This window comes from Petaurus breviceps, unplaced genomic scaffold, assembly GCF_028583685.1.
Source record: "Petaurus breviceps papuanus isolate PSGF00001 unplaced genomic scaffold, PetGlider_PUasm1.0 208, whole genome shotgun sequence".
NCBI classification, from domain to species: Eukaryota; Metazoa; Chordata; class Mammalia; order Diprotodontia; family Petauridae; genus Petaurus; species Petaurus breviceps.
In genome coordinates, this window is record NW_027185852.1 from 32,169,624 (window position 1) to 32,184,353 (window position 14,730).

General features: G+C 42.9%; 2 protein-coding genes across 8 annotated transcripts in view; one reads left to right on the forward strand and one right to left on the reverse strand.

Annotated features, from left to right (window-relative positions):
• LOC138165444 (nuclear body protein SP140-like protein) overlaps positions 1 to 14,730 on the reverse strand; it is a 393,692-nt gene that overhangs the window by 314,299 nt on the left and 64,663 nt on the right. The gene's annotated exons all lie outside the window — the stretch shown is intronic.
• LOC138165442 (divergent protein kinase domain 1A) overlaps positions 1 to 14,730 on the forward strand; it is a 125,661-nt gene that overhangs the window by 88,213 nt on the left and 22,718 nt on the right. For all 7 annotated transcript variants that reach the window (XR_011169352.1, XM_069093808.1, XM_069093812.1 and 4 more), the window contains one exon: positions 1,288 to 1,422. Coding sequence is in view for 6 of the 7 variants with exons in the window: in XM_069093808.1 (XP_068949909.1) it covers positions 1,288 to 1,422 (135 nt within the window). In the remaining variant the exon portion in view is untranslated. The remainder of the gene's footprint in view (positions 1 to 1,287; positions 1,423 to 14,730) is intronic.

Genomic DNA, 14,730 nt, shown 5'->3' on the forward strand with positions numbered 1-14,730 from the left:
ATAGCCTCAAAAAAACCCACAAAAAACCCCTAACTTCCCTTTGCTTTCTGACTTTTAGAATACATTGGTGACCTCATGTCCAAGTCACCCTTAAAAACAACTTTAAACCATGGTAAAGGGCTCTATAGTTCATTTACATTTTGCTTAATCCTGTTATTTTTTAAATTGTTATTGATTTTGTTTTTCTCTCACCTTCATTTCTAAATATATCTCTCCTCCACATCCAGCAAGCCATTCCCTCATAACAGAGAATTTTAAAAAAGGAAAGAAAGATTAAAAACAATTCAGCAGAACAAAGCAGCCTGGTCTGTGTGTGGCACACCCATAGTCCCTCATCCCTGCAAAGATGGAAGGAAGGGGTACTTCTTTGGAACCAAGATTATGTCCCCATTATTTAACTGCTGCAAAAGGTTTTTTGGAGGAAATGAGATGCTTATCTTGATATTAACAGGAAACCAATGCCCAAGGCTATTGACAAGTGGTCTGTTGTGCAATTGTCAGTTGGTATGAGTTTGCCAGAGGCCTCAAAGGACCAAAATTCTCCAAGCTGAGGATCACTAGAAGCAGAGCCCATTCGTTGTTATGATTCCCCAAGTTTGATGTGCAAGGGACCATTTATTCTAAATTCACCTTAGCCCTCCTTTCTCTGTACTTCCTGCTTTAATTTTTAATATTTCTACTGTTTCTAACATCACATCTAGGTCGGGCATTAGATGATTGAATAAAAAAAAAGAGTAGCCTTGGCAAATGTAATGAAGGGATAGGAATACATGATCCCATTTCTAATTCTGGTTCTGCTGCTCCATGAGACCTTTGGCACAGAACCGGATTCCCTGTCCCTGTTTCTACAAAAGCGGTATTATCATCCTTATTCACAAAATCCCCTAAGATCCTTGTTTGAAACAGCCCTTTGTAAGTGCTTAGAAAGCCAGAACTGTATCTCTGTACCTGATCTAACCCTGCGCCTAGCCCAGCCCAGTGCTGCGTGCTCATGCTTAATAAATACCTTTGGCTGATGATGGTCTTTGACAGACTCTAAGATTCAAAGAGGATTTTGTTCCCTTTTCTTTGTCAGGGCCGAGGGGCTTCCTTTTCCTAGCCTCTGCTCTGTTTGCTGTCATTGAAAGTGCACTTTGTTCTAGAATCGCCATATGAAAGACTAGAATGTATCCCAACCCACTGCCTGGACTTTTCCAGAGGAGAGAGGAAATCATGTTGTAGCCCAGCTAAAGCTGACAGTCCCTGCTGAATAAATGAATGCTCTTGTCTCTTCTTTTATATACACAGGCTCGCTTTTCATACATGCGGATGAAATACCTTTTCTTTTCCTGGCTGGCAGTATTTATTGGAAGTTGGATTATATATGGCCAATATTCTACTTATACAGAGCTATGCAGAGGGCAGGACTGTAAGAAAATAATAGTAAGTATTGATCTTTCATGATTTAGAGTTTATTGAATAGCCTTTTAATAGCCTAAATACTATTTAAGTAATTGTCGTTTAAGTCATGACTTTCAAACTATTAAGATTCATTCTATTTACTGGAATTTTATCTTGCTGAATTGTCCTAACAAGGATTTATTCTAAATCATAGGAACAATCTTATAATGTAGCAATAGTTGGGCGTAGTGCATAGAGAACCAGCTTTGCCACAACGAAGGCCTAAGTCCAAGCTGTGCCTCTGACACATACTGGCTGCATGGCCTTGGGCTTAACCTTCAATAACCCCAGACAGTTCTTCAAGACTCTAGGTTGCAGAAAAGATGGTATCCTACCTGGGTGAAGGTGAGGAATTCTCACCAACAAAATCCCATGCCCAGCCCCTTCCTATATCTACCTTGAAAAAAAAATACACAAGATCCATTTTTACACTAAAGATAAAGGAGGGTATCATTATTCTTATTATAAAAGGATTCTTCCGAGTGCTTCTGGGAAGATGGCAGAGACATCTCAAAAGTAATAATAAAAATGCCAAAAAGAAATAATTGCTACAAGTTCTCGCAAGAAAATTAAAACTTAGCCACAAGAAATGAGTGTGTTGAATAAGAGCTATGATATGATAAAAATATTATGTAGTCAGAGAGGTAAAGCAGAGAGTCCCAGAAGTGCACACTGAAATTTTAGAATTAGCATCAAAAATGGGGCAAGGAAGCCAAAGAGACTCCAGTGGGGAATTCTGAGAATTGAGTGATGCACTTAGCACATGAGCCACAAACAGGGGCATCTGAGGACTTTGCCCTCACAGAGAATCCCTCTTTGGGTGTTTGAGAAACCTTAGCTATGGCAATAAGTCATGAAAGTGATTAAAGGGTTTCATATGTACCCTAATTTTCTTAGCAGCCCCTTTGTGGTTGTAAAAAACTGGAAACAAAGTGAATACCCATCGATTAGAGAAGTGGCTGGACAAATTGTGGTATAGGAATGTAAGGGGATATTACTGCCCTTAAGAAATGATGACCATGAGGACTTCAAAGAAACATGAGAAAACTTTTTTGAACTAATGCAGAACCAAAAGACAACAATCCAGAATCAAAAGAATAGTAGGCAAAATGACTAGAATAATTTAAATGAAAACAATCTTAGAAGGCAGCTGAACTCGATTAACTGCAGTGGCCAGTGTTGGTCCTGGAGAGGGGATGGGGGATGGAAGAAGCATTTCTGTAGCTCCTACAATGGGCGGTCACTGAGCTAAGTGCTTTACAGTTATCATCTTGTTTGATCCCCACACCAATCCTGGGGGGGAGGGGCCATTAATGTCTCCATTTTACAGATGAGGAACCGTTAGAGGTGAAGTGACCTACCCAGAGTCACAGCTAGTTAAAGGCAGTTAAGTGTCTGAGGTCACTTTTGAATTCAGGCCTTCCAGACTTCTGGCCCAGTGCTCTGGTCATTATGGCACCATCTAGCTGTGAGTGAATCAAATTAAAATGTAGGAAAATGTTTTGACAAAAGAAATCAAAATACAGCACAACATAGATATTAATACAGTAAAAAAAAATACAGCACGTGTTAATTTGTTGTTTTCTAAGTCAATATATGTCAACATAGGATCTGTTTCTGTTTCAGTTTTGCAACACGCGCACACACGCACACACACACACACTGCCCTGACCCACCCCCAATTCCCCCTTCATTAATTAAGGAAATAGATGCTCATGGAGGTTCAATGATTTCCTGAAGTCCCACCACTAGATAGGGGCAGGGCTAGGAGCTATCCCAGGTCCTATGATTCCAAATGTAATGTTCTCTCCACTGCACCACTATATATGTTGCTGGTTGACCTATGTAGATAGAGGCATCTTGCTATGCTTGGACAGATTCTAAGTTGGTACTATCTTTTTGGAGTATGATCTAACAGTATATATAAAATGAGCTATAAAATGAATCATACCCTTTGACCCAATGACTCCATTTTGTATGAAGACTACATCCTAAAGATGTTATTCAAAGAAAAAATTACTCACATGCACAAAAATGTTCACAGCTTTTTTGTTTATAATTTTGAAAAAACTATAAACAATCTATACATATAATTATTCGGGAACGACTGAAGAAATGATGGCTCATCAATGTAATAGAATACCAAAAAATATAGGAAGACCACAACGCAATCTGCACTGAAGAAAGTAGAATTAGAAAAACAAACAGATCATATGATTTTTTTAAGCAATAGCACCAAAACCTTCTAAGTTTGAAAAAGAAATCAGAACAGATTATCTGTTATTATTTTGTTAAAGCTTAGTTCTTTTTTAATATAAAAAGTTTGGATTTTATGGCTGTATTTGGTATTTTATTCCTTATTTCTTTTGTATTTTTAAGGTTGTTATTAAGTTATATTAATTTTTTTAATAGTAAGGAGGCATTTAACAGAACCTCAGTAAACAACAACAAAGATTTTATTGCCAACCCTTTTCTAACCAGCTTTTAAAATCTAATTTGTATATTAAAATTTCATTTCCACACAACTTTAAGGAATGTGTATACTGAATAAAGTAAGGTGGGCAGCTAGATGGTGTGGTGGGGGGAAAGAGCACAGGCCCTGGAGTCAAGAAGACCTGGGTTCAAATCCAGCCTCAGATACTTACTACCTGTGTGATCCTGGGCAAGTCAATTAACGCTTATTTGCCTTAATCCATTGGGAAAAGAAAGGGTGAAGCACTCCAGTGTCTTTGCCAAGAAAACCCTCAATGGGGTCACAAAGAGTTAGACATGCCTGAACAACACCCCAAAGTAAGGTGCACCCCAATATAAATACCCAGAACTAGAAAACATGTACTTTTCAAATATAGTTTTCTCATCCTTCCTGTTGATCAGGTATCCCCAAAACCTGTCTGCTCCACATCATTGCTGTGACCCTATAATAGGATGGTAGAACAACTGATATTTGTAGTATTTGCAGAGTAAATTCCATTCCTCGTTTTTTAGCAACACCTTCAAAGGGGAACAGCAGTAAAAGTCTATTAGGGAATTATGCTGTGATTAAAATGTCTTGCAATCACAATTATTCTAATGACATCTTACATGAATGCTTTTGAAAACTCTTTCAGGCCCATTACTTCTTATTAAATAAAGATCAGTTTCATGGTAGACAGTCTGTCAATCATAAAATCAGGCATATAGAAGTGTCAGACCCCTGAATCAGCCAGAGAGAAAATAACAAAGGGAAAAGAGTACTGGAGGAGAGATGATTTGACAGTCACGTGGTCCGGAGATCCAGAGACTGTGGCCTAGGCCAGCAGTGTCCATTGTCATCTCCCCTGGGCAGGTGGGAGATTCCTGGGATCCTTCAGGGATGCAGAGAAAGGAAGGAAGGAAGGAGGTGCTGTTTGCTTGTCAGCAGTTGAAGAGCGCCCTGAGGCTCCTGTAAGGGAAGGGGGTGAAGAAGGCCGAATGACAATGTGCCGGCTTCTGGGAGCTGCAGAAGAGCAGCTGTTTACAGCATCAACTTCGGCAAGTTTGGTTTCACAATTTCTTAATAACGGAACTAAGATGAAAGAGATAAGCTGCCCTTCAGCTTCTCGTGTTGATCACGTCACAGCCTTCTGGATACATAGCACAGCATGAACCCAACCACAAGGCCACTGCCGGTGACAGGGCTGCAGGTGCCCAGGGAGGCAAACCCTGCCACCACCTGGACGATCACCCTCCCCAGACTGGCCTGGATGCCGAAACCAAGAACCCTGGGGGTAGTAGTGCCCCCACAGCCCCAGCATGCCGCCAGCCCTAGCAGCCATCATCCTGGGGAGCCAGGCCTATGGAGAAAGGGCTCCCTATGCCCACCACCAGCACAGACCAGATGCCACCCACGGGGCAGGCGAGCCGTCCTAACAGAAGCAACGAGAAGACTAGAAGAGGTAGCATGTGGCGGGTGGCACACCCTCCACTCTGGACCCTTTGCCTAAGAGCTCTGAGAATAGCAGCATGTCCCAGATCCCGGGTCCTGCTGCCAGCCCGACCCCAGAGCCATGGTCCAGGGGACGCCCTGGTGGAGATGAGGCTTGGCCTTGGCACCAGGAGATTTTGCAGCCGCCCTTGCTTTATCAGCAAGCACAGCTACTGACACCTCTCACCACCAATGACCTTGGTCATTGCGTGGTGCAACAGCAGAAACAGAGACTGTTTTAGGAAAGGAAAAGTCTTTAGAGAAGAAGCATTGCCGTCCTCTGCCCTGCACTTGAACCCTCCCATATGTATCGTTTCCTCTACACACACACACACACACACCACACTACACACACATTGGAATGTGGGTTGCTCAAGGGCATGGCCTGTCTTGCTCTTCTGCTTGTATTACCAGCCCTTAGTACACTGTGCTGTGCACATAGTACGCGCCCAGTAACTGCTTTTCTGCTCACACATCCCAGAAGTCTGTGCTGGATGAATCCAGGCCGTGATCTCCACCCCAGAGTCTTTCAAGGGGCCTCCCAGCCCGGTCTGCCTGATCTCTATTTTCCTTCGCTCTGCCCCTGCACAGGGCAAGCAGAGGAGTTAAAGGAGCAGTGACATCTGGTTGGATGCCCCGTCCCCTGGGGCAGCCCGCGTCCCCTCCAGGCATCACCAGCTGACGGCCCTCTTTGGATGACTGCCCCAAGCCTTCCAGTCTGCTGGGGCCTGCTCTGGAAGCCCAGAGAGAGCTGGGCCTGGAGTCAGAGAGATCTCCCATCCTACTTCAGACACTAGCTGTGTGACCCTGGGCAAGTCATGGCACCTCAGTTTGCCTCAGTTCCTCATCTGTAAAATGGGGATAATGATAGTAGCAGCTGCTTCCCAGGGCTGCTGTGAAGATCAGATGATCAGATGATAAAGCACTCAACACACAGTAAGGGCTATGCAAACTTTAGCTGTCATCACTATTATTTCATTATTTGGCGGCAGTGAGCACTGCTCTGTCCCGTTGTTTCGGGTTCTCATGGGATCCGTCAGGGAGCATTCATTAAGCCCCTCCTAGCTGCCAGAAATACAAAATTAAAACAAAAAGCGGTCCCTGCCCTCAAGAAGCATCCACTCTATAGGGGAGATGACCATGTGTGCACATTATGTATGCATATACATACACATGCAAGAGGCCAGGAATCAGAAAAGGCTGTGCAGGAGCCAAGCGGGCTGCAGACAGGAGGACAGAGCAGCAGGGCCCTCAGAGGCCCACTGAAAGGAAGGGGTCTCCTTTTCCCATCCAGGCTCTGCAGGGATTGGGCACCTGCTAGCTCCCCTTTATCCCTCCCGGCAACTTGGTTTTGTTGTCTTCAGTCGTCTCTGACTCTTGGTGACCCCATGTGGAGTTTTCTTGCCAAATATAGTGGAGAAGTTTGCTGTTTCCTTCTCCAGCTCATTTTGCAGATGAGGAAACTGAGGCAAACAAGATTAAATGAGTTGCATAGAGTCACACAGCTAGTACACATCTGAAGTCCCATTTGAGCTCAGGTCTTCCTGACTTCAGGCCTGATGCTGCATCCACGGCACCATCTAGTGGGGCTAGGTGAGGAGGAGGGACTTGACAGTTACGGCAGGTCAGACTGGGCACACGTCCAGACTTCCCCTCTTTGGGCCAAGGTAGTCCCCAGGGCTTCTTCCACGTCTAAATCTCGTGATCCTATACAAGGAGACTACAAGGAGGCAAAACACAGAAGCATTTATTGACTGCTTACTGTGTGCTGGGCACTGTGCTGGGTGCTGGGAGTACCAAGACAAGCAGACAAAGACAGTCCCTGCCCACAAGAAGCTTGCATTCTAATGGGGGAAGATCCCATCAGAACCCTGACATGGGTTCTTGGCCTGGGAAGGGCCGAAGAGGTTGCAGAAGGCAGGTGACTTTATTAGTTCCTAGGAACAGAGAGAAAGGACTTTATAGACCTAGAAGAAAGGGCGAAATAATTTTTTTACAGTGGCCCAGGCTTTGAAGTGGTTCTCTAAAATGAAGTTTCTGAAGAATAAGAAGTTTAACCTTCAAAAAGGTGTACTGTAAAAAATCTTAAGAAATAAGATAAGTCTAAAACACTTAAGTCCGAGCCCCACAACATCAGAAACAAAGTCCCTCAGAGAACCTGAGCCCCGGCCAGATCAGAAGCAGACTGTATGAAAGGGAGGAACAGAAAGAGTGGCTCAGTGTAGCATAAATAAATCGCTATTTTGGAACTCGAAAAGATAAAGCTTTGAGGTTCAAAAATAAGCTTTTTTCAATAGGCTTGGTTCTACAAATATAGAATATCTGGATTATTAGCTTAAAACAAAAGAAAAGCTTGTTGACAGTGGTTTTCTTAAAATATCCCTATATCCGTACACAGCTGGATATTGAAATAACCATAACAGCTCACATTTATATGGTATTTGGTTCTTCCAGCCACACTGGGAGATAGGAAGCACAGGTATGTTTCAACCAATAAAGAGACTGAGCCTCAGGAAGGCTAAACAACTTTCGAAATAAGAAATGGCATTTGAACCCAAACTTGTGGGTTCCTGGATTAGTACTTTTCAGAGCATTAGTCCCATTTCTTCCAATTATAAACTGTATGACATGAGGCAAATTATTTGCCTCCATTTTACAGGTAAGAAAATGATCTTCCCTATCAACATCCCAGGACTTTTGTGAGGATGGAATAAAACATCTTAATGTTACTCTTTGTGCATGAAGATGATGCCGCTCTCTACCACCAGTAGGATGAGGAGTTTTTTATTGGTTTTTCCATTAATGGTATTAGATTTACACTTTCATGCCTTTTAGTTCACCTACTACCCTCTGTGACTAGGTCCCGTCACTTGGAGGATGACTAGACAAGGTCTGTGGCCATGAGTCAGAATGGAACAACTGACCCACAAAGGAATCGAGTCTGTGACCTTGACCCAGTCGGCATAAAGAGTCATCAGCTGTAATTAATCTACCCCATGACAGAGACTGTATAGAAGGGGATATGGCATAGTGTATTACGCTCTGGACTTGGAATCCAGAAGACTCAGACACCTGAAATCTGCATGATCTGGGGCATTCACTCCATCTCTCTTAGTTTCAGTTGTGTTGTTGCTGTTGAGTCATGGCCAACTTCTGGTGACGCCGTGAACCTCTCTCCATGGGGTTTTCTTGGCAAGGATCCTAGAGTGCTTTGCCATTTCCTTCTTCAGTTTACTCATCTATAAAATGAGAATAATGACAAGGCGCCTGCCTCACACACGTTTCATATCAAATGTATGTAAAATTCTTTGCAAACCTTAACGTGTGCGTATGTGTATATGTGCTACATAAATGTCAGCTGTTATTATTATCCTGTGATATTGTTCTGGCCATAGTGTTATGATGAGACAGAATAATTTCTTCCTAGTGGGCATCTGTGAGTGAGCCACAGAGTTCTGGGCTATAAGCAGTGGAGTAGGTAATTTTGAATGAATGAACGAACAAACAAACAAATGAACAAATGAATGAATGAATGAAAAAACTTTGTTAGTGCTTCCTTGATCTAAGCACTGTACTAAATGCTGGGATAAAATATATAAATGGGAGAGTTACTTCCCTCAAGGATCATACATTCTAATGGGAAAGACACATTTAGGAAATGTTGATCAGGGGTTGTTGCCTTGGTTTGGGAAATCACAGAATAATGTGTGGACCCATAGGAAAATTGATTGGTATGACTTTTTCTGTAGCATTTGATTCCGGTCTCAGAGCTGTAAGATAGAAATGGGTAGGTAATACCTATGCAGTGGTGAAGTAGTCCAGAGAGTGTAGCAGCCAGCAAGGATGATAGATGACCAAAAATGCCTGCTTTGAAACATAAGGCAGGTATTTCAAGAGGTTGTGATTACAAGGGATAATAGCCTGAAGGCTGAACAAACAACATGGTGTGGCAAGAAATTTACCCATGATTTAAGAGTCACCTTAGAACCTGTGGAATGTCTCTCTTCCTACCATCCACAGTCTGTCTCCCATACCCACATCCTCTCTCTTCCTGTATTTCATACTTGCTCCCCATATGCCTCTCCCCCTTTCCTTCTCTTCCTTCCCTCCTCTATTTCTTTCCTGTCTTCTCTCCTTTCCTTGCCTTTTTTGTCCCTCTGCCTCTACCCCCATTTTCAAACCTTTGACTATAATGGAATGGGAATATATATATATATACATATACACATATCTATTTAGTAGTTATTGTATCTCAAGAAATAAGATAATATATATAAATCACTGTAAATTTTAAAGCACTATAGAAATGCAGTGATAATGATAAGATGATGATGATGGTGGTGGTGGTGGTGGTGTCTCAGAAAGGATTTGAACTCAGGTCTTCCTGACTTCAGGCCAGTGTCTATACCAGCTACTTCTGACCATTTACGTCTCCCAAAGTTCTGTGCTGGGGCTTCTTCTCTTCTCCCTCTCTATTATTATATAGGAGCTATTCCATGCTGATAATTCTCAGAACCACTTGTCCTAGCCTCCAAGCTAGAATCTCCAGGTGCCTTTTGGACGTCTCATCTTCAGTTACTCAGTAAATATAATTTATTAAGTGTCTACAGTATGCCAAGCCCTGTGCTGAGTGCTGAGGATGCACAGAAAGGCAAAAGGCAGTGTCCACTCTCCAAGAGGGCATAGTCTAGTGGGGGAGACAACATGCAGACAGTTCTGTGCAGACCTGCTACCGACGGGATAACTTGGAGGGGGCCAACTTCGTGACTCCAGTACATAGCAAGTTTTTATAACTGGGAAAGGAGGGGGCCCTCAGAAACGCCAGCTAACTCCTTACATGTAGACTTTATAACATCCTTGCCTCCTAGGAGGATTTGATAGAAAGAGAGAAAAAACCCTTATTTTGACCAGTAGACCAGGGGACCCAATTTTCTAACTAGTTCTGAGAAAAGGCTATAAATAGGAACAAATGTATTGAATTCATTGAAAATGGAGGCAAATGGTACCAGAGTTTTCACTTGACAGAAGGATCATTTTTTCTAGATTTTAGCCTTTCCTTTTCCACCAAGCTTTATTTATCATTCTGCCTGTTTGTACATTTTCCTCAGATACTGGAAGTAAAGGGTCTTGCAGTTTGCTTGGTTGGGTGGATAAGATCATAACCCTCCTTTGGCATTTTTATATTCTGTGGCAAATATTTCATCTCCTAGAGTTTGAAAAATATCAAATGTAAAGGTCCTTTTTCCCCTGGTGCACAGGTCTCAAAAGCTAAACATCACAGATGTTAATTTCGCTGGGCATTTCCATTGCAACCTAGTGTGATTCTGCTAGGGATTGTCTGTATGCACTGTGACGTGCAAGTGTGCACCTTAACTGAACTTCTGTGACTTCACTGGGAGCATTCCAATGAAGCCTCCAGCTTTTATTACAGATTCCTCTGTGATTCAATTACTGGAAATTCTGGTATATTTGCTGAGGTGATTAGCATTACCTTCATGTATATTTAAGCCTTGAGATATTCCAACCACATCTTCCATTATATGGAAATGAGTAATTACATTTCATTAAATTTGTATTTGCTTATCACTAATTATTATTTGGCTAGCCTGGGTTTCTCTAGTATTGTACATTTACATGTCTTTAAATTACTAGGTTTGCTTATAACAAAGATAATTTTAAAGTCAGATCTTTATTTAATAGCTTTTTCAAAATTGAGGTTTTTTTTTCCCCTTTGTGACAACTACATATAGCTCCCCAGTCTCTCTTTTATGTGGGTTTTTGAAATGCAGTCCAATTTTTACCCAGTTTTGATAAAGTCTAAATGCCCATGTTTTCAGAATCCCTGTTTTCCTCAAATCTCTTGACTTATAATATCAACAATAACACAAAAAAGAAAAGAAAATCCAGATTAGAACATTAGAACTAATGGGCAAGTAAACATGACCTAGAATGGATGTGCTGGAGCTATATGACCCTGGTACAGTCTTGGCCATGTCTCATTATGTTTTGGGGTTGTGTCACCACCTTGTGCTTCCCCTTGGAACATCAGAATTTAACTACGGCAGCAGCTGTCTTAAAGGACCCTCATCTATGCAAACTCACAGACTAACAAAACGCTAACTATAGGACAAGCTTTATTTAATCAGACAGACACTCTAAGAACCTGCCCCCAAGCAGCTCCCCTCCCTGTCTGGGGAGCCCCATCCTCAAAGGATCTCTGGGGTCTCCAGTCTCATAGTACCGTGACCCAGGGAAAGACCTGGGGGCTCCTTCCTTTTGTGCTGGCTTTCCTCATTGCACTGTACTGTAAGCTCCCACAGGGCAGGGACTGTCTTTCTTATTTGTGTCCCCAGAGCTTAGCACTGGGCCTGGCACACAGCAGGCACTTAATAAATATCTATCAAGTTGAATTAGCTACAAGATTGGCAGTGCCTTAGAATCCTCCGACCCACATAACCTGCAGCAGGAGTGAAGGGCCAAGCCTAGCTTTGCTCTTCATGGTCCAGGAGCCCCCATACTGCTCCCCACATTGGGGACCTGGGCAGACTTCTCCTTGGTGAACTCAGTCTGGAAATCTCTGCAGCTTTCCCTCCACATCCCATGATCTCTGACTCTGCTCTCCTTGTTAGCTGAAAAGTGCAAGCATATAGAGCAGGTAAATTATCCAAGCTATGATTCAGTTGTCCTTAATGCAGTATGAATAGGGTAATGGAAGTATTGCCTAAAGTCATGCCTCATCGAAGCAGCATCAGGGAATGATTGGCACTTGGTTCTGGAGATAGAAGAAGGCTTAAGGAGGGCCTTCCCAGACTGGGAACACCTTCTCAATGGGTTTTTGTATATGAGGGGGGGGTGACTCGAATCAGAAAACTTCCATTTGAGTCCTTGCTCTGACACTTACCTGGTCTGTGACCTTTAGCAAGTCAACCTTTCTGAGCTTCAGTTTTCTCAGTTAATAATACTTGCATTTCTTACCTCAGAGGGGTTATTGTGAGCCTCAAACAAGATGCTGCATGGGAATACTTTTAAAGCACTAATATTTGCTGTTGTTTGCATTATTATGATTACTCATCTAAACTCACAAATTGCAAGCTGTCCCCAGTTTTCAATGCCTCTCATCTCACCAATATGCTCTCCAGACAATATCCTAAGGCCCCTACCTTTATCTTCCTTTTTCTTGTTTTCAGAGTACAACTGGTGGACTCAGTCAACTTTTAGCCGTGTTAACTCAAAGGCACCACCTAGTGGTAGAATCCAGTCATGGACGACTAGACTATAAGCAGCAAATATTAATTTTTTCCCTTTCTGCCCTCCCGCTTGCTAAAACAGTTTTCCAGAACACATTTGGTCTAAAAAGGAAGGTCCTACTTTTAGTAGGTTATGACTGTTTACACTTTAGTTTACAAGCACATTGATTATTTGTCTTCATTAAGGACTCTATCAAAGAATGAAGAAGAAATAGCAATTAGCATTGAGAACAAACATAGGTGACCATTCTGCTGAGCCTGCCATTCGATATTCCAATGGAGAGTAGCCATTAGTTAAACTGTGAAGGCAGGAGCCCAAACATAAATAGATACAACCTATTTACTAATATGCTGGTTTATTGATAATCCATATGCATGAAAACTGAGTGTGTATGTGTGTGAGAGAGAAACAGAGAGAGAGAGACGGATGGACAGACAGAAAGACAGAGAGAAAGAGAGAGACTGCTTTAAAACAAAACTATTCATAGACAGAAGTCATGGTTTGGTTTGATTTTTTTTAATATTCAGAGTATTGTCTAGTACGGAGGTAAATCGTCAGCAGCCTGGGCACGCATGCTACATTCACACAGTGTATGTCCCTCTCTGGGCATTGCCCTTAGTCGGCCTGCTGTGTCTCCTATGGTACTCTGCACACAGTGAGTGCATATACACAATGTCTGATGACATCAGACACAGTCATTCCCCACAAGATCATTTGAATTTCAGTACTTACTCCATCCCAGAAAAGGAAACATGAGCCCTCGAAATGCAATATTTGTCTTGGGAAATTAAAATGTTAATATTAATTTTAATCATTCTAATTAAAAGATAGATATTAAAAGGCCTTCTTTAGGGACTTCTTCATGGTAAGTGAGCTTTAAAAATAAGGATAATGGGGACAAGAGAAAGCATAGTAGATGACAAATATGAAAAAGCTCCAAATCATTAATAACCAGAAAAATGCAAATTAAAACAACTGAAGTTTCATCTCATGCCTATCAAGCTGGAAGGATGATGAAAAAATGGAAATAATCAGTGCTGGAGGAGATATGGGAAGCCAGGGAAGTTCCTGGGGGAGCTGTGACTTTGTATCCCTCTTCCCACTTTACCTCAGGATTCTAGTTGGGAGGTCAGAAAGAAAGTGCCTTAACCATAATCTCCCCTCAGCCCAAGAGCCCCCAGACCGCCAGAGCTGCTTCCAGTCTACCCCCCACCGCCACTATTGAGGGGAGAAGTCTTGGTGGAAAGGGGGTGAGGTGAAAGGAACTCAGCATTTATTAATCACCTGCTGTGTGCTAGGCACTGCACCAGGTGCTTTCCAAATATTATCTCATTTGATTTTCAGAATAACCTTGAGAAATAGGTGCTGTTATTATTCCCACTTTACAGGAGATGAAACAAGTAGAGGTTAAGTGACTTGCCCAGGGTCACACAACTAGTAAGCGTCAGAGGCCACATTTGAATTCAGGCTGGCGCTCTATCCACTGTGTCACCTAGCTGTCTTAGAAGGGGCCCACCTTCCTCATCACCATCAAAGACAACTGCTGGGGGCAGCTAGGTGGTGCAGTGAATAGAGCACTGGCCCTGGAGTCAGGAGGACCTGAGTTCAAATGTGGCCTCAGACACTTAACACAAAAACTAGCCGTGTGACCTTGGGCAAGTCATTTAACCCCAATTGCCCTCAAAAAAGAAAGTATAAAAAATTTTTAATTAAAAAAAAAAGACAACTGCTAACTACCAACAACAGTCAGAAAGGCAGGGGAACCCCGGGAAGAGCAGCACCCCCAGACTCCCAGTCCAGCTTCGAGCTTGGCCCTCAGAGCTATCATCCATGGGAGCATCTCCTGTGGGTAAGGAGCCAGCCATCCTCACCAACTGCCAACCAACTGTCACTCCTAGGGCAGGTGGGCCAGCCTGACCGAAGGAGCCAGGCACCCAGGAGGCAAGACAGGAGGCAGCATGGGTCAGACAGGTCAGGCAGCAGCACCACCTTGACCACCATTTCCCTGGAATAGCTCTGCTTCTTGCCGAGTGCCCGCAGCCATCCCCTTGTACAGATGCAGCCTGGCAAGTGCTCCTGCAGGGACTGCAGCCCCAGAA